Source organism: Diadema setosum, chromosome 22 (genome assembly GCF_964275005.1).
Source record: "Diadema setosum chromosome 22, eeDiaSeto1, whole genome shotgun sequence".
In the NCBI taxonomy this organism is placed as follows: Eukaryota; Metazoa; Echinodermata; class Echinoidea; order Diadematoida; family Diadematidae; genus Diadema; species Diadema setosum.
The window spans coordinates 11,187,849-11,208,559 of record NC_092706.1 but is presented as its reverse complement, the minus strand read 5'-3'; the positions used below and the strand labels follow the sequence as shown (position 1 = coordinate 11,208,559).

Here is a 20,711-nt window from a genome sequence, read left to right as displayed (position 1 = left end):
AATTTGAATGTCTGTTTGATTACAAATGGCAAGAATATTTTCTGCACCTTATTTTTTTTCCCACACTGTAATTTAAAGGGTAAATGTTGCTTTTCTGCAAAAAGCTGATGTTCTATCAGGTATGAAGTTTCTGGTGACAGGCAAGCAAGAAACATTCATGCTGTAGCAGCATTTGGTCCCCAGTCACATGACCAAAGAAAAAAAAAAACCCAAACCATTGAATGACTGGTGACAAAAAAAAAAAGAAAAAAAAAATGAAAAATAAGACAAATCAAAAACTCTAAACACAGGTGTTTATTTCACAGAGTTGAATGTATTTTTTAAGTACATCCTTCATATATTTCCTTGAATATATATTTTGGCATATATATTTGACATATTTTCACGATATATAATATGTTTGGAACTCATGTTTTGGAATGGATTAAACATGCTATTTTCCCACAAATGTTACTTATCACTTTTTCCATCAGATTTAAAACAAAAAAGCAACTTTTACCCTCAGACAGGAGTGCACAAGCACAGATTTCTGTCTGATGATCACTCAATCACTGCAGACAACTCATGATTTCCGCACCTCGTAGAATGCTATATGTGTTTTGTTTATCTTAGTATCACTGCCTAGAGAATGCTTTGGCTTGTGTCATTATGAAAAGAAAAAAAATAAATAAATGAAAAGAAATCCCTGACTTGAAAGATTTTTAAGGCCACAAGCAAAACTTCAAGAAATACCTCGAATTATTTCATTAGTGCTGCCTTCATTACAAGAAGGGAAAGTTTTCCATGATGTCCACAAAGGACTAATGAACTTCATGATAAAAAATAAAAATCCACAAGAAAAGAGAAGCTTTATTCTTCAAAAATTATTTTTCCATTTTCCATTTTTTTTTCAGCTAGAGATGAAGAAAAAAAAAAGAATAGAAAAGTGTAAAAAGAAATATCTCCCATGCCATATGCACTTTCTATTTCACAGTTTGGTCCTTTTTCACTGATTCTCTGTTTTTCCAGCTTATTCCACTTGCCATTTATTCTTTATAGGGAAAAAGGACCATTCTGAAGTGATACCAAGAAAAAAAAATGCTCTGTCTTTTGTCTGTCTATCGATGTGTCTGTTCTGTCACGTACAGTAGCCGTGTATGAGAGAAGCTTTAGAATAGAAGCAGGCTTTTTATAGTTGCATCCATTCTTTCTTTTTTCTTCAGTTATATTTGCTCATAGTTGCTTTTATATGTAGCTTCCTTGTATAGTTTATATCATAATATACATTGTACGCCATATCAAATTTGATGCTTTTGCCAGTGAGTCTGATGCACATATTCATTGATTTTTTTTGTTTTCCTCACTTTGTTTTCTGTCAGCCTTCTTTTGACAGTTGCCGTCTAAATTTTAATCTTTGTTGTATTTTTCAATCAGTTTGAAAATTTTTAAAAGTTTGAAAGTTGTTGTTTTTTGTATTTTTTTTTTGGTCTAAGTGTTACATAATATCTTAACTTTGTTGACTGGGCTTAATTTACCCATCGTTTGTTCATTTTTCTGCCCGTCGGAATTTCTTTCGTCATCTTGTTTTTGTATTGCTGCTCTGATGAAAGAGTAGAAAATAAAGTATTAAAAAAAAATCAATGAATATTGATCTGTCTCACTGTATTTACAAGAAAATAAAGATTGCTCCCTTCAGCACTGTAATTCTTATGGTATCATGTACCTCAGAATCATAATGTCAAAGACACAGTATAAAGTGAGATCCAATAGAAATATTTCTTTGTTAGTTTATGTCATTTAACCTTTAAAACATTAGCTATGAAATTTTTGTCGCTTTCTTTACGTTGCTTTCATGTGATACATCCTAAGTTTTAGATTGAAAATGTAAGTGCCTGAAAGAGTATATTGATTTGATCAGAAAAATGATAGTTGAACCATTTGATTTCTTTAACGTGATATTCATAATATGATCTAGAAATGTCAAATGCTCACATGCTAGTACATTGTAATTGAATAGAACAGTACAAAACAGATTCATAATAAAAAATACTAAACAGATACAGATTAAAAATAATATCCAAAATGACTTTCAAGTCCAGTGAAGTAATTTGCACAAATTTAGGGTTTCGGGCATGTGTAGAAACTGTCAGTCTAGAACATCTTTCAGACTTTAATAAAACTTTGCTAGATTCAAACTCACAAGATAAAACTGAGCAAGCTAAACGTCACTGGATCAGTTTCTTAAACAAGGCTTCTCCATTCTTCCCCCCCCCCCCCCTTTGATGTGGTGTGTGTTGCCAATTTGGTGATTGCAATGAAAAAAAAATGATAATCAAAAAATGTGGCCAACACCCCCATCAGTTTCGGAGGGAAAGGTCTGCGACCCACAATGCGACAATATCGGCTGCTGGGGTCCGGGCCCTATGCAGTGTGCCAAGTGCAAGAACGCCATTATCGGGAACAAGTGCGTGGCCGAGTGTGACTTGGAAAATGGGTGAGTTGCATCTGTTTTATTTGCTGGTTGTTTCTAGCTAGCAGCAGTCTCCATATGAGATATTCAAACGTTATTAGGATAGGTGCATTGGGTGCATCGGAATAGCTATGGCCATTTTTTGAGGATATTTTACGCGTGCAGTGATCTTCAAATTTAAGATTTGAGGATTTATCTTCAGAAGATGAAATAATTTGACCCAAACTTCTCTTTGTGATTGTCATCTTGTCCTGTTGTTGAATAGCTCCGAACTAACGCATGTGACATGCACAAGATATGAAACCGAGATCAATACAATTGGCCCCCTGTCTGTCGAAAGTGTGCTATTGTTACCGACGACGGTTGTACATTCGAATCCCGAGTGCATACATGTATAAGCAAGTTCCACTGTATATTACATTGTAGATCAAGTCCAGGGGTTGCTCTTAGTGTGACAGATAAATTATATCACTATTCTTTGTTCGTTTATTCCATGTAGATGCACATAGACTACGTGTAGGCTTTAATCATGTCGTGTGGGATGGAACGTGTACCAGTTAATGACGGATTGTGATTCTTGTCTTTGCCAGGCAATATGTCGAAACCCCTGCCACTGATGACAACCCCGCAGTTTGCGAGATGTGCGACGTCGAGTGCAGTGCCGGATGTTACGGACCGGTGAGTTTCTATGACTCCTCTCACCCTCCCACCCTGGGAGGGGAGGGGAGGGGGTGGGGCAAGGAAGTGGGGGGGGGGGGGCAAAAGAAAAAACAGAAACCAACCCTGTGAAAACGTAACCGTAATGTACGCCACAAAAACTACGGCAAACCCATTCAAATAAAACACGGAACAACGGCCGAAGTAAAGTGAGGTAATGAGGGCAAGTCAGTTTGTGAAAGTGTATGGTAGTTGCATGTGAAGATCATTCATCCTTGTGAATTTTATTGGGAAGATGGTGCATGTGAAACATGACTTAATGAATTGGTAATCATATCATCAGTTTAACATTAGAGTTGCTACTATTGTGATTGAAATACATATTTCAAAACCCTTCAAAAATTAAATGGCTGTGCAAGCTGAGGTCTTAATGAATATGACAAGAATTCCTAATGTGTATTTTTTCAATGCAATCATAAGAGTGTGTTCAAGAAATATCAGTGCAAATATACTGGTAAATGATCCTTGTCAACAGTATTATAGAGTAAAGTTTTGCAGCTGGACTACAGAGTAGTGTCAGATAGACTTCTTCCTAGGTGAGTGTCCCGTTGCAAAATGATGAATTTATTAATTCATCCTTTAACTCTTTGTGTTCCACATTCGGACACAAGACTCGGTCAATAGCTGTGCCAGCTTTGCATATTTTGCTCAAATGTACAACTGTGCACAAACTGATTGATAAATTGGAATATGCCACACTATGCTGAACGCATCCTCTGCGACTCCGTTCCTCACACATATCTGCCTAACACAGCAAAGCTTGCAAATCTTCCAGACCCGCAATTTTGCTGTACTGCATTTCTAGCTTGAATACATCTGTAAAAAAAAATAGAATGTTTTCCAAAGGCACTCAGAATGTGTTTTAGTCTGGTGGCAACACAGGGTTTACACCGTGGTTTACAGTGTGTCTCATAAAAAGTTAAATCAAAGTGCTTTGTCTGTGGCTCAGTAAGATATTCCATCTGCAAACACTCACCTCCAGGGTCCCGACAACTGCACCTGCATGTCGGGCTACGAGGGGCCCAACTGCCGGAGGAAGTGTCGCAACGTGCAGGATGGTCCGTACTGCCGACAGTCTTGCCCTGAGCTCAAGTTCGCCAACGCCCAGAAGAACTGCACCGACTGCCATCCCAATTGTCTTGAGGGGTACGTACAACTGTAGCACAAAGAAATGAAGAGTTTTATGGCAAAAGGACTTAACTCTTTGCTGGTTTTAGTTGAGATATTTGCAATTAAAAGTGCTTAAAAAACAAAGAAAAAGATAAAGAAAATATGGGATATTTTGTACATCGTAACTTCAAGAATATTCCTTGTTATTCTAGCAGTAAGTTATCAATGAAAATACTTATTTTACTCTATTTCATGATGTACTTAAGAATGTTTTTAAAGATGGTGCTTGGCCCATTTTGCAATCAACTTTTTTCAATTATTAGATATATGACACGACAAACAGACAGACAGACACACGAACAGTGAGATAGATTGATAGATAGAAGGATTACCGATGAATGAACAAATGATGTGATCAGTAAAGCTATAGAAGGAAGTGAAACGAGAAAGAGAGAGGATAAAAGAACGTGAGAAATAATAGTCATGGAGCCAAATAAACACTGACCTGTGTCGATAGATGAATATCCTTTTGACAATTCCCAAACCGTGTCTGCCTGCCATAGAAGCATTAAACTTAGTGAATGATACCAGGCATTTATAGGTGGTTTCCTCTTCCATCAGTGAATGTGGAACTTGAGCATCAGAACGTGGTTAGAGCATAATCCTTCACTGATATGCGTCCATGATCTGCCCACATCTCTCTCGGTGAAATATACTGTACCACACCATATGATGTTACCGTGATGTATTTTTTAGTATTTCATAAGTCTGCTGACATTCACAAAATTGGAATGTGCATAAATATTACCTGCCATACAATGCATGTGCAGTATGATACAATGTAAATGTATTCATGTAGAAAATATAGTCTTCAGGTTGGGAAATCACCAAGGTTACATCTCAAAAAGAGGATATTCTTGGTTGGCATGCCTTTTAGTAATACTCTTGTTTTCTAAATTGCAACATTTACCACTTGCGCCAGCATTGTGCAAGTCTTGACTCACAAAAAAAAAAGAAGTATGCTTGTGAAATATCTGCCTTGAGCAGTATAATTCCTGTTTTACTTTCCCTTCATAACAGAGCGCATTGCAATTTAGTTTTAGAATCTGTGTGAGTCCATCCTTATCGGACTGGTAATGATAACAAAATATTTGTCTCCCTCTATCTCTCTTTCCCCCCACCTCAGCTGCAACGGCCCGGACAATACCGTTGGCATCACAGGCTGTTTCAAGTGTGAACAAGTCAGATTGGACTACACAGCGAAAGTGGTAAGAATGCAGTCTTGGATTACTAGCAGCAACCTTTTTTTTTTTTTTTTTTATCTAAACAGCTGAAGAAACGTTACCCTGCATCCAAGAGCCAGTATTGAATTAAAAAAAAAATGATAATAAAAAGTGCCAGATGAGATATTTGAGTTAAGGTCATGACATTAGCAAGAAAAAGGAGATTTTCAGAGTTAGAATGATATATGACTCACTTCATTTCAGTAAAGGTTTGCAATGGCGAAATTGATGGTGGCCAATTTGACGGTGCACAGCTGTTACTATGGAAACAACAATTACATCCTGTACACTACCAATATTCCAAGCTGCTTGATGAGAAGGAAATGATAAGATCCAACTAACACGGTAGTTTTGGAGAAGAAAACGGTCACAGTTTTTTTTTTTGTTTTTTTTTTTTTTGTGTGTTTTTTTAAAGGAATTTGGTTTCCATGGTAATCTGATAGTGACACCATCAATCCCTCTTGAACGTTTGCGATGCGCATTGCAGGTGGAGTGCATGCCGCACGGAGAGCCGTGCGGGGAGGACTACTTCTACGACCGCATCTCGCTTTCGCAGACCTCGAACAAGCTGGCCGGATCAACGGTGAGAAAGATTGTCTTTCCGTCCCAAATGAAACCTGCTTGATCATTTCTCCTGAGCATGTGCACCATATACTTGTACTCTTCCTTCTCTTTTTCTCTCGGGTGTTCCAAATGTGACCCGCCAATCCTCATCTCCCCTGTGAATCATTTCTTCCATACTTTGATTCAATTTCAATTTCAATTTTAATATATTCTCCTATTTCTTGTTGAAAAAATACATCAGATATAACAAAATGAAATAGTACATGATATCCAGCGTGGAAGCATAATAGAATATTGCAAACATATACCTGGTACAGAACATAGTGGTCAATCTATAAAAGTTGGAATCTGAGAATAGATGTTTAGAAAAAAAAAATATGATGGAACCTACTTAATAGCAAGCTTGTTAAATGTAGGTCCCAGTATTAAAGTCGAGTGTAAAGATTGAGATGAGGATTCAGTATCCACTCATCAACACTTTCATCCCTCATTCATTCCATCTTTCATTTATACACCATTTATCAATTTATCTTGGTCGATTGTCAATTTACTGATACGGAATCAGTTGGTAATAATGTTTATCAACCGTGTTCTTATGTATGCAGTGTATTGAAGTATTGTCTGTAGCACAGAGTTAAACCAAAACAAACAAAGTCAATTAAGTGCCGTTTTTGGTGCAATGACGAATGTGGAGATGCATTGTTCCTGATGATTGCCATTTTTAGATGAAGCATTTTCTGTTTAACTCCCTTGACTGAATTTATATTTTTGATGTTCAATGTATTGCAGCATTTCATGTAATATTCAATTTACTGCAGTTCAGTTTCTAAGGTAAGTGTAGGGCCTATTTGTATGATCACACATCTTTGTAAAGCGCTGTAAACTTTTGTGTTAGGCACAATAAATGTAATGTATTATTTTTTTTTATTTTATAGATAAAATGATGACATTAAATTCTATGAAAATGTAAATCATCTCTTCTTGGTCCAAAAGACTTGTGATGTGTCTAAATTTTATATGAATCTTTCTGTGTCATTTTTTTTTTTCCTTTTGTGATTACTTCTTTCTCTTTTTTCGTTAAGGCCTACGTCTCCTTAAAACAGATTTGATAAAGATGTAAGATGCACAGGTTTTTCTCAGCTCTCTTCTGTCTCTTCTCATTTATAGTTCTATTTCTCTCAGATCTGAAACATAATCTTTAAAGGGATAGTCTGGTATTGGTGGAGATGGGGATTGGGCTTTAACTTTTTGCGATATACCGAGAAATCACTTATGAAATAGTACAGAGAATACCGTTCTAAGAGGTATTCAAAGTTTATTTGATGAAAATCGGTTTCAGAATTGCAGAGACATCCTAAAGCAAAGTCAAACAAAGCTATCGTAATAATAATAATAATAATAGCTGGTTTTTATATAGCGCATTTCACACACTTCAGGGTTTCAATGCGCTTTACAGACTATTATTACCCCGGTCACTGGATACATTATTTCCAACTAGCACTAACAGTGCTCATTCTCCACTCCCTGGGGAGCATTCCAGCCAGTCGCAGCCATTTTACAGGCGCGCACATGCTGATCAACCAACATAAGCTTTCTCATCCTACCGGGTACCCATTTATACTCCTGGGTGGAGAGCAGCAATGTGGATAAAGTGCCTTGCTGAAGGGCAAAAGTGTCGGGCTTGGCATGGGCTCGAACCCACGAACCATACCACGCTCATGTTGTTCACAGACGAGCGCTCTTATCCACTCAGCCACGACACCTCCAGGTGGATCCCACCTTTTATTAGGAGCAATCCTTTTTGGATATATCAGCCATTTCAAAACCAATTTTCATCAAATAAACATTGAATTCCTCTTGGAATTACATGCTCTTTCATATTTTATAACAGGTTTCTCATTGCCTCATCAAAAATGTTAGAAACCTGAAGTTTGGTCTCAACCAAAACTATATAATCCCTTTTTACCTCTCTTTCTTTCTTTTGTTTTACTCTGTTATGGTTCCATTTTTGGGAAGACTTGTCCGTTTTGCTTTCAGTGTGCAATGCATTTCATCCGTATCTCTCCTCTCTCATTGCCCAACTTTCTGTCCTACCAGATTTGCCAGCGGTGCGATCCCATGTGCGTCGGATGTGACGGCGCGGGACCGCGGCGCTGCACAAAGTGCAAGTTTGTCAAGCAGAACCAGGAATGCGTCCAGGAATGCACGAGCGGTACCTACCCCGACCAAAACAACGTAAGCCCCTGCCGCAGGAGAGCAAGGAAATAGCAAAAGAGAGACACAAATAGACGGGGGGGGGGGGGGGGGGAGGGATAGAAATGGAAGAAAGAAGGAGTATACCTGGGGGGGGGGAGGGTTATACACAATGGTCATTATCAAACTAATTTCATGTTGTCCCACAAGAATTAGCATCTCTTTGGAGGTCAGGTTAAATGTTAATTTGTGACACATTATCACTAAAGGATGACAAAATCACTAAATGTCAGTGTATCGATTTTGATATATACATGTAATAGTCAAAATTATTTTGTCCAAATTATGAATGAAGTAGAAAGATATCCCCTATATTACAAAGAACCAACTGCCTGAAGAAGGTTAGCAAGCTGGTCACCAGCAAAATAAAACTGTGAGAAAAGCAACTCTGGAGTTATCTTAAGTGTGGCCTAACATGCACGAGATCTGACATTCAGATTCAATGGGCAATCAAAGTAAACTACCTGAGTTAATGTCTCACAAAACAGAATAAAAAGTTTCATGTTTCAAAGCTGTAAAGCAAGATATTTTTCGTGGCATGAAATTTTCTCGAATTGGAGCTGACAGCCTTTTTTCATGGCATGAAATTTTCTCGAATTGGAGCTGACAACCTTTTTTCGTGGCATGAAATTTTTTTGTGAATTGTCAGTGGCATTCAATGCATATTGTGAAGACAAGAACTTTTGTGTACGTCTTCATTTCCTGAATCTTGGCTTTCGGGAAATCTGCAAAATTAAAATGCAAGCGAACATTTCTGGTTTTACAGTACATTCTTAGCCTTTTGAATTTTGGACAGATGGTAGTATAGATAACAAAACCTCAGATGTTTGACTGAAATTCAAGTTTTTGCACAATTCAGCAAAATCACCTTGTTTTGCCGTGTTCATACATTTAACCCTTTGCACACCCAGGCATTCAGCTTACCACATTAGCTCGCCAGGCTTTTACCACCAGCATTCAATAGTCCATCCGATTTTGACCTGTCCTTTGACCTGTCAAATGAAATCGTGCAAATCTTCAAACAACACTTGAAACTAGACCTACAGTGTTGTCATAGATTCAGGGTTTGTGGGGATTAGGTGATCTTTATTCATCGACAATTAGTCTTCTGTGTCAGTTAGCAAAAAAAACAGCGATCTATGCTAATCGGCATTAAAAAGAAAAAGCACAGCAAGGGTTGATATCTGTGACTGTATGATGATGAGAGGTCGTATTTGAGTGGACAACTGAACATTAAAACAAACCCATTGTTTGTATATTCTTCCAGGTTTGCATGCCATGTCACGGTGAGTGCCGAACCTGCTACAATGGCACAGAGTATGACTGCGTAACGTGCAACACCCACAAGGTCGAAATTGCCGACGAGCAGGTAAGGAAATTAAAGCTAAATCCAGCTTTCCCATCCAGAAGATATGTGATACGGGATACAAAAAGCCCCATCTGATAAAAAAACAAACAAACACACATTTATTGGCACTTTCTTACTGCATTGCTGTCAAATCATATGCCCTAATGCACTGATATCAGTGAATTGTGATGATATACTCAGGGTTTATACAAGAATTTGCGCCAGCCAAAAGTACTGCAAAATATGCGAATATTTGAAGAGTTTCTTTGCAAAAACCGATAAGTCCATGTTCGAAGATTTTGAAGAACGGTCTCTATCATAAAGTACAAAATAATACCTTTTAAATGATATATTGGTCACTACATATAAAGGTACATTTGTGAAGTTATGGTCAAAACAAGCAAAAATTTTCTTATTATTCTCTTTATTTTTCTTGACCTTTAATCGCAAATATCTCCATTTGGCAAATATGGACTTATCGGTTTTTGCGAACAAACCCTTCATTTGTGTACTGTGAAAATTTTCGTGTTTGCAGTAGACCAGAGCTACAGTGAGGCATTGACCAATCACATTTTGTCATTCCAAAAATTGATATGAAGTTTTAACTTATCATTAGACACAGTTTTCAATATCTTTTGAAGATGTCGATCATCATGCTATATGGGAATAAAGATTTTTTTTTTTTTTATTGGGGGGGGGGGAGGGGGGAAGGTTGGGGGATGGAGCTCAGTGTTGATATTCCTTGCAGTTGTTCATGGGATGCCCATGTTGGGTATTTGTACTTGACTGACAGCTGTGGAGAAGATGAACGGAAATATTGTGGGTCTTTCCCACAGCTATCATTCAAGTACTCACTAAAGAAATTAAAATTTCATAACTAATTGCTAATATAATAGTTACTTCTTTGAACCCCCCCCCTAAAAAAAAAAAAAAAAAAACCAACAAAACATGAGCATAGAAAATGCTGGAAAGTCCAACCAGCTGGGTGAAATGCATTTTCCTCACTTTCCCATATTATAGCAATTTAGTGGGGCAGATATGGGAAAAAGATGCTCACATCCGGCGGAAAATATGAAACTTTGCATATAGGGGTATTTTGAGGCGCTGATTTCAAAAATTGCTGGATCCAAGAGGTCTGACAACGGGGTCGGCCGCCATTTTGAATTCCAATATGGCCGCCGTCAAAGATCCCTATCTTCAGTTCTGAATAAAATAGGCCATTAAAAATTTGATACATAGAAGCATGGTGATATGACCCCTTCAATAACAGACTTATTTGATATGTCTGATTAGCTGCGCGGCAGCCAATTTGAATTTTCCTACAAAGTTGCCATGTTGGAGTGTGGAAAATTTCTATCTCAGGTTTGTAAATTAGGCTACCTGATTGAGCGCGCATTTGTAAGTGATTGAGTGCGCGCTATTGTATTTACATTGTGACGTCAGTGAAAGGGGCATTATGCTTTATTTTTGCTGCACTTTTTGGCGTGCTTGTGAATGTTAGTCATGATGTTTGTCTTGGCAACCATATTGGAATTTAAAATAGCGGGCATTGCGTTTGTCAGACACATCATATTATTCCATTTTTTTACTCAGCATGTAAAAATACCTGTTTGCAGCTAATTTCCGCGTCACTCATCACTTAGAATTTGAGAAAAGGATTTTAACCTTTTCGTCGAGGCAGCCATCTTGGAATTCAAAATGGCGGCCATTCTATGTTTGTCAGGCACTTCAAATCAATCTGTCATAAAATTCAGCATGTTATAATGCTCTTGTATACCAAATTTTGGCATCACAGGTCATTTAGAACTGAAGATAGGGAACTTTAAATATGTTTTGGGATGGCGGCCATATTGGAATTCAAAATGGCGGCTGACCCCGTGGTCAGATCTCTTGGATCCGGCAATTTTTGAAATCAGCGCCCCAAAATACCCCTATTTTTCCGCCGGATGTGAGCATTTGGACCATTTTTTTGTTACATATCTGCCCTACTAATTTAGATATCTCACGAGTTTCACATTTTCTTTGGTGCATCTCAGTTCTTCTGCGCCCCAGAATGTCCCAAGGACTACCCCTACCAGCTGTCTCCGTACATCTGCGGCGCATCGTGCAAGCCCCTCTACTACCCGAACCGGAACCGGGTGTGCACCCCATGCCACGCCGAGTGCCTGGAGGGCTGCCACAACGGATCCCACGAGGGATGCTTCAGCTGCCGCAACGTCAAGTGGCAAGGGGGCTGCTACCAGCGGTGCCACGCCGGCGAGGAGGAGGTGAACGGCACCTGCGTTTTGTATGTCGACCCCTCCCGCAGCACTAACCCCTCCGGGTAAGTACATGTTTTTGGTGTTGTTGTTGGTTTTTTTTCTGCTCATCTTTTCTTCATGTTTTACTTCATGTTTTACTTCTGGTGTACTGTTAAGCCTTGCTAAATGTAAACTCTGCATCTAGGTGCTTATTCTCCTCAGACGTATGTCTCATATCAGATTGATTCATCTTGAATGTGTTGACATTACAGGCAATAACTTGTGCAGTAATGTCTGCAGCCTGAAAAAACAACAACAACTCCAGAGGGTTTTCTAGGATGCTTATAATAAAATTATTGATGATAAGCAGTTGCATTTCTGTCGTAAGAGTTCCAAAGGTGTACGTACACCCTTCTCATTTTTCCTGAGTACTGCCCAATATTTCTCATGGAACCAACTGGGCAGGTAAAATTGATGATTTAAAAGAAGATTCTCTGTTATGACTCATATACACACACACACACACACACAAATCAATTATGTGTGATAAGAAGGGCTCTATGAGTCAACAGCCATCCTTGCTAACCAGTGTTTGAAAATATGATGAAAAAAATGATCATGATAATGGGACAATTTTCAGTGAAATGTAGCTGAGATGTGGTACTTTACTTACACAAAACATAAATGTTATCATTGTTCAGAAGGGCTTCTTTGTTGTTTGCTGAAGTTGAATAGAAAATTATTCCAAGCCAAGGGGACAGCCCATTTATTTCTGTCAGTGACGAGCAGGTTGAGCGATGTTTGATACTTTGCAAAACCTTGTCTTAACCACTGTTGCTTTTGCCACATACCTAGTGCACTAGAATGTCATTTAAATAATCCTAAAGCACACGCAATGTAGATATTTCTCTTCCCCACCCTGCCTTCCAGCTATCAGGGGCACCATCACCTTATCATTTCTTTTCCATGTCATCACAAAATTTTTCCCCCTCCTTGCCCTTTCCCACCATTTCCCCTCTCTTCACTTTCCTCACATTTTCCCACCCCTACCCCACCTCACCTTCCTTTTCTTACCCTTTATCTACCCCTTTTCTCATCCCCTTTCTCCACCCTTATTTGCCCTTCCCCTCCTCACCCTTCCTTCCCCTTCCTTTTCCCTTTCCCATTCCCTTTCCCTCCCTTTCCCCACCCCTTCCCCCTTTCCCCACCCCTTCCCCCTTCCCCCTTTCCCCTCCCCATCCCACCTTTTTCCACCCCTCCTCCCTTTCCCTTCCCATCCCACCCTCCCCATCCCTTCCTCCCCTTCCTCCCTCCCCCTCCACTCCCCCCTCCTTTCTCCTCTCTATCACACTTCCTTCTCTATCCTCCTTCACTACCCTTCCAAGCCCCTTCCCTTCTCCCTCCTTTTCCTCTCCCTATTTTACCCCCTCCCCCCTTTTCCCCTCACTCCTTTATTGTCCCCATTCCATGCCTTTCCTTTCGTACCCTTTTCATATCCTCTCTTGTTTGTTTATTTATTTATTTATGTATTTATATATTTATTTATTTATTCATTCATTCATTCATTCATTCATTCATTCATTCATTCATTCATTCATTCATTCATTCATTCATTCATTTTTCTATCTATCTGCCTATCATACTGTAACGTAACCGTAAGTATCTTCTAGATTCTCTCTCTCTGAACATTCAGTAGACAGTATCTTATATACGATGTATTCTATGTAGGCTCTACGGTCACGGCCTTTACGTTAAAAATCACGCCAACAAACCACGCCACATCATAATCGCAGAATTGATCACACTAAATCACGCGAATCATAACGAGTTCATGAAGATAAAGAACTTTATTACCGTATATGACGATCCAGTCGACACAAAGTGGGTGCCTGAAGCCGACGCCTAGCACCTAACACCTACACACGTAACCCTATGGTAACTCGTAGGTGACGATTAGTCTGCCGGAGAGAATTCAGACAGCACGTCCGTCCGCTGTAGTGAACGCTCAGCAACTCTCCCCAACTACGCGGACGCGCTCGCAGATATACCCATAGCATACTACGAGCGCTAAGCGCGTCCGCCCTTTACACATTGTCATGTACTATAATTAGTTGCCGAGCGCGCACGCCCTTCCAATACACGTACACGTAAGCTATATACACAACATACTTGTACGCAATCTACTTAATCGTCATTTCATTACATTGCCCCTCCCTTAGAATAGTCAGTCCCTTGACTATCTATCTCATGGCTTGTTTGAATAATAAAACGACCAACCCCGAACACCGATTTTTTTTTTTTTTTTATGTTTCCTTCCAAGCAATTAGCCTAGCAGCCTCTTCACTTATATTCTTGTAATCATGCCATACAACTAAGTACACATGGATATGTTACAAAAACACATTCTCTCCTTCAAGAAATTACTGAATACACGTATTTACACAAGCTAGTGTTTCAACATTTCAAACGTTATAGGAACTCCTCTGCTAACGAGGCACTTGCTACCAGCATGTATCGGGTTTCAGCCCCTCAAAAAGCAAAATTGATGAGGTATTAAAATGTTTCACTGTTCCGTATCACTAGTCCTCCGAATACGCATCATTGTTAGAACGCTATAGTGCAACAGTTCAACAATAAAATCTTTTTGTCACCATGACAACTGTGGAAGACAATCAAACATTCTAAAACATTAAAGACTTCATAACCTCACACTTCGTACAACATCATGAAATGTCTTTTGACTCCATAGAACACTTTGTAAACATGTTATTCTCCGTGTTAATTACATCTCCATGCCACGTGACTACCACCGCCCTCTATAGGCCGGAAACGTTTCTCAACCTCAACTTTTAACTACAACTGTACTTATCGGAAATGTTCAGATACAAGTTCTCGTAGGAACTTTCAAGGTAAGAATGTTTACCTGAAACTGATAAAAATTGATGTGTATAAATTGTTACACAACAAGAAAGAAAAGCAACAGTCTTTGCAACAAAAAAGCTGAGTACAGCGTCCCTTAAAGTTCACATGTCCTTCTTTAATGCCATTTAACAAGCTCCAAGGAATCCTGCGTCCAGACTAACGTCATACACGGTGGTCATGTCCTCCTGGAAGACGAGATTTCCGTCATTGTAGGTCTGGCGTTTCGCTGTCTCTTTGATGCGGTAGACTCGGCCGACGCATGCCTCTTCAAGTTGGGAGGTGCTCATTGGAGATCCGACCTCTCCCCGTGTCAGCTTGCGGACCTTCGTGGGAGGAGAAGACGTATGTACCGTAGCCCGTCGCAGCACTATCACTTGGTAGCGCCGTTCCTTATGCTCCTCAAACACCTTATCGTCACCACTGTAGCTTGTACTGGAGGTTTGCTCACTGACGTTGAGCAATTGACCGGGAGTCAGCTTGTGGACGCTTAGCTCCTGCAGTGGACGGCCAACCTGAGTCGCTCTCAAAATTGGCGCATTTCCGTTCCCAATCCCATCACCCTCAGCCTCTTCCGTTTCCTCTTCCTCAGATGAGTCTGTGAATGCTGCTCCATCCTGAATGAGAGCCATCATTCCCCTCGGCTTTCCACTCAAAGGGGGACGAACAATTACGGAAGATTGTCGAGCTGGCTGTACCTGGGCCTGATGCAGCTCAGCCTCTTCACCAACAGGCTCGGTTTCATCCAGATGAACTGCACGTTCCTCGCCATCAGAAATCTCTGCCGGGCCGTTCGCTGCCTCCTTCGATGGCAGCGCTTCCGTCGGCTCTTCATCGACAGCCTTCCTAGTTGATGGCGACACAAGAATTTCAATTCCCGATTCTTCCCTCCTGCTCGCCACAGGCTCAGTCCGTCCCTGTCTAGCAGACGGGCGCTCTGGAAACATGCCGCCCTGACTCCTGCTTCCTACCCCACGACGATCCCTTCCTTGGTGACGGTGCCTAATGTGGGCCTGAAGATTGTCCCTTCGATTGAATGCACACTCACACTGGTCGCATTGATAGGACATTGGCCTGCGGTGCTCCACATCTATATGCCGCATTAAACTTCGTCGATGACGAAAGAAGCGTCGACAAGTGTAGCACTTCAAGGTGGCGCTCTCGTACCGAACCATAGTGAAATACCTGTACAATTAAGAACAAAAAACAAACAAACAGGACACATCTTTACTGTCCTGAAGACCTGTGGTCAAGTCAAGTGTAATCCAATATAAACAGCAAATGACCACAGATGCATCACATCGGCTTAGTGGCTTAGTATAAAAATGACTGAGCATTATATTTCTTGAATCAACCGCTTTGGTTCTCTTCTCTGTCTCTGTGGATTCCTACGAGCTGCTGATGCAGGAGTCTGACGCACAATAGGTGATTGATTATGGTATTCCTGTTGGTGGTCCACAGCAGTGTTTACATCCATGGTGCTTAGACCAGGAACTTCTGACTCGATAAGTGGTGCTGCTGTTGGAATTGCTAGTTCGCCCTCTGACGAATCGACGTCTTGTTGCTTTGGTATTGTGCCTGGTTCTTGGTTCCACGTTTCTAACTCCTCGCCCTGATACGGTTTCAGGCGATCTGCATGGACAACCATCATCTTCCCCTGGGGTTTTGCTTGAAGTCTGTAAGTGACATCTGATAACTTGTGGATGATAAGGTAAGGTCCTTGCCATTTCCTCTGGAGTTTTGGTGACAAGCCCTTAGTTTTGGCTGCGTTAAAACACCAGACGAATGTCCCCACCTTTAGGTCTCTCTTACCAGCAGTCTTATCGTAAGTCATCTTTTGGTGTCTAGCGCTCTTTTGAAGATTCTTCCTTGCCCTTGCATGAGCTAAGCCCATGCGTCTTCGAAGATTTTCCGCATAGTCCGTCTGCAGTTCGTCCTCGGTCTGCTCGTCTTGAAGTACCTCTGTCGTGAGGTCTATCGGCAGACGTGTCTCACGCCCAAGCATCAGCATGTTAGGCGTCTCGCCTGTAGAGTCCTGAGGGGCAGACCTGTAAGCAAGAAGAGCTAATGGCAATTTTTCATCCCAGTCACGCTGCCTCTGAAGTGGATTGATCATCAACGATACCATGGTTATTAGAGTTCGATTGAATCTCTCAATCAAGCCGTCAGACTTCGGATTGTAAGGTGTCGTACGGGTCTTTTCGATGCCTAGAATCCGACACATCTCCTTGAACACTCGGTACTCAAAATTTCGGCCCTGATCAGAGTGTAACGTCAAGGGAACTCCAAATCGGCACACAAACTCTTGCACGAACTTGTTTGCTACCGTCTCTGCTGATTGGTCTGCTATTGGGTAAGCCTCCATCCACTTACTAAAGTAATCCCCAACGACAAGGATGTATCTATTCCCCCGTTCCGTCTCCGGTAGAGGTCCGACTATGTCCAGAGCAACTCTTTCCATTGGCATTCCTACTGGCCTTTGTTGTAGCGGTGCTTTCTTGTGAGCATTGGGAGCTTTCTTGCTGGCACACATGTTGCATGTTCTAACCACTGACCTGATGTCCGCATCCATACTGGGCCAGTAGAATCTCATGCGCACCTTTGCGATGGTTTTATTCATACCGAGATGGCCTCCTGTGGCACCACCATGCAGTTCTCTGACAACTGCTTTCCGGTGACTTTCCAGTAGGACTCTGTGCCATCTCACCTCGCCTCCATCGTCTGATTCCCATCTTCTGCACAATACACCACTCTTCAACTCCAACTGATCCCATATTCGCCAATATGTCTTCTCAGTTCCAGGTTTGCCTACCATCTCTGACCAGTCTGGTCTTGGGTCAGATTTCTCCTTACGTTCTATGATCCACTTCATGGATGAGTCTTCCAACTGTGCAGCTTTTATGTCTGCGGTGGTAACATTCGGCTGAGCAGTCACAGCCTTTACTTCTACTGCAGGAACGTAGTTGCGGTCAGATACACCATCGGCTCTCAAGTTTGATTCAGGTTCTGAAGAACTATGACCCGCTTGTCCTTTGTCACTTTCCGGTAAGGGGGGTGCTCTCAAGTGTGAAACTAGTCCAGTCGAGCCCTCGAGATTACAATCACATTGTCGGCAAGTCCCACATGGACGTCTGGAGAGACTATCAGCATTCGCGTGGGAGCGACCTGCCCTATGGACAATGGTTAAATCGTATTCAGCTATGACCTGAAGCCAACGGGCCATCTGTCCTTGTGGATCACGGAAGTTGAGAAGCCATTTCAGTGCCCCGTGATCAGTCCTGACTGTGATCTTACTGCCGTACAGATATTGGCGGAATTGCTTAAGAAAGACAACTATGGCAAGCAACTCCCTCCTTGTCACACAGTAGTTTCTTTCTGCTTTTGTCAGAGTCTTGCTCGCGTATGCGATCACCCGTTCCTTCCCATCCACCTCTTGGGATAAGACCGCACCAATGCCGACATTGCTTGCGTCCGTATCAAGGATGTACTCCTTTCCAGGGTCTGGATACGCCAAGATTGGAGCCGACACAAGGTGGTCTTGAAGGATCCTGAAGGCTTGCTCACAGTCATCTGTCCAAATGAAATCTCGTCCCTTCTCTGTCAACTGATGTAGAGGGCGAGCGATAGATGAGAATCCCTTGATGAATCTCCTATAGTACGAGGCAAGGCCAAGGAAACTCTGCACCTCTTTCACACAGGTAGGGGTTGGCCAATCCTTGATGACTCTTATCTTGTCTGGGTCTGTCGATACCCCTTCTGATGACACGGTATGCCCAAGATATAGAACGCTTCGACGAAAGAGGAAACACTTCTTTGGTTTCAGTTTCAGACCAGCATCCCGCAATCTTTGAAACACTGTAGCCAGACGTGCTAGCTCTTCATCAATTGTTCTCGCAAAGACTATGATGTCATCTAGATAGACTAGTAAGATGTTCCAATGGAGTCCAGAGAGAACACGTTCCATGAGGCGTTCAAAGGTTGAAGGTGCATTACACAAACCAAACGGCATGACTCGCCAAGAGTACAGCCCTCCTCTGACAACAAATGAAGATTTCTTCCTCGCTTCATCGTCCATACCAACTTGCCAGTATCCTGAAGCAAGATCCAAGGTTGAGAACCATGTTGAACCTGCCAAAGAATCTAGGGAGTCGTCAATTCGTGGAATAGGATACGCATCTTTGATTGTCACATTGTTAAGTTTGCGATAATCCACGCAAAACCTCTTAGTCCCATCTTTCTTCCGCACTAGGACAATGTTCGATGCCCAGGGACTATCTGATGGTTCAATCCGACCTGTTTTGAGCAGATTCTGCACTTGTCGATCCACCTCATCTTGCTCCTTGGGGGGAAACCGTCTTGGGCGTTGTCGAATAGGTGATGTGGTGCCCGTTTCAATGTGGTGCTGAATTAGGTTTGTATACCCGATGTCTTCGTCAGACTTGGAGAAAATGTCTTGGTAATCACTCAACAGTTTCGCGATCTTAGAGTGAAATAGTGGATCAACCCCTTCCAAACTTTGTTTCAACAAATCGCTCAAGTGTTCAGGGACTTCGACTTCCTGTTGTCTCTCAAAACAGTCTGTGTTGACTTCCTCCACATCACTTGCTTCTAAAGGAGTGAAGTACCCAGCAGCTGTTCCCTTTCTGACCACACACACTCTCTCTCCTGGGTTGAAGACTCTAACAGGTACGATATTACCTTGTGCCGATGCTACTACTCGTGCCACAATTACTCCCTTGCTTACTATCTCACTCTTCTCATTTGGTTCCACCAGTCCGAGACCAAGCTCCTCAGGTCGCCCTCTCACTAACCCCGAAATCAAAGCTTCATGGCCAGGAGGTATGCTTGTCGTAGAACTAACAACCACTCTCCTGCAAATTCTGTCGCCATACCTGCTCTTGCACTGGATCTTCTCACCATTAAGTTCCAGACGCATATCTCGGAGGTCTACGCGGGCTTGTGTTTCCAACAGGAAATCCATCCCAAGGATTCCTTCTAGATTCCCTGTATCACCAAACACAACACGTGATGTACAAACACTGTGCCCCACTTTCACTTCCATGATGGCACTGCCCATGGTTTCCATTTCACTCCCATCGGCATTCCGTACATCAGCTTCAAATGAGCTCAAATTCGGCCTCTGTCCATGTGGTATCCTATAGTACATAGATGAGGAGAGAATTGTGTCAGTTGCCCCAGTATCGACCAGGAGTAATGCTTTAACTCCTCGTACCTGTACGTCGACATAGAGTCCACCTTTCGCACACCCTCTTGGAAGAAATATTGTGTGATCACCTCCTTTAGATGTCGTGGTATTCCTTTGTCCCGTTCTGATTGGCTGGAACCCTGTACCTCCTACAGCCTCCTCTCGGGTTCCAGAGTTGGCTGGTTGTCGTTTCCCGAGGAGGTTTTCTCAGCAGCCCGTTTAGGACAGTTTCTAGCAAAGTGTCCAAACTCGTGGCAGTTATAACACTCTTGACTTCGACCTGAGTTCTTCTGTCCACTACGGTTGCTACCTTCCGATTTTTTCGCTGCGTGTTCTCTTGCTTGCTTTCCTATTGCGTCTTTTAACTTCTTCATTTCCTCCCAAATCAGGGACATCGAATCCTTCTCCTTGTCATCTGCAACTCGTGCATGCTTCAAATAACTTCGACCCCTGCCATTGCGTTGCTCCTCTAACCTCAAGAAGTTTTCTGTCGCTAATGCAGCTTGAATAGCTTCGTCCATGGACACGGGCCTGGCCCGGAACACACCTTCTCTGATCGCCTGGTCCTCAATAGCCTCTGTGAAATGTGTTCTAGCCAGACGGTCCTGTGCTTCTTCAGAGA

At 41.7% G+C, this 20,711-nt stretch overlaps 1 protein-coding gene across 1 annotated transcript in view; it reads left to right on the top strand.

Moving 5' to 3' along the window:
• Positions 1-20,711, top strand: part of LOC140245489 (receptor tyrosine-protein kinase erbB-4-like) — a 178,432-nt gene that overhangs the window by 135,133 nt on the left and 22,588 nt on the right. Inside the window, exons 12-19 of the mRNA XM_072325059.1 lie at positions 2,341-2,473; positions 3,040-3,127; positions 4,149-4,312; positions 5,463-5,544; positions 6,047-6,142; positions 8,221-8,358; positions 9,644-9,745; positions 11,761-12,047. Of these exons, the coding sequence (XP_072181160.1) occupies positions 2,341-2,473; positions 3,040-3,127; positions 4,149-4,312; positions 5,463-5,544; positions 6,047-6,142; positions 8,221-8,358; positions 9,644-9,745; positions 11,761-12,047 (1,090 nt within the window). The remainder of the gene's footprint in view (positions 1-2,340; positions 2,474-3,039; positions 3,128-4,148; positions 4,313-5,462; positions 5,545-6,046; positions 6,143-8,220; positions 8,359-9,643; positions 9,746-11,760; positions 12,048-20,711) is intronic.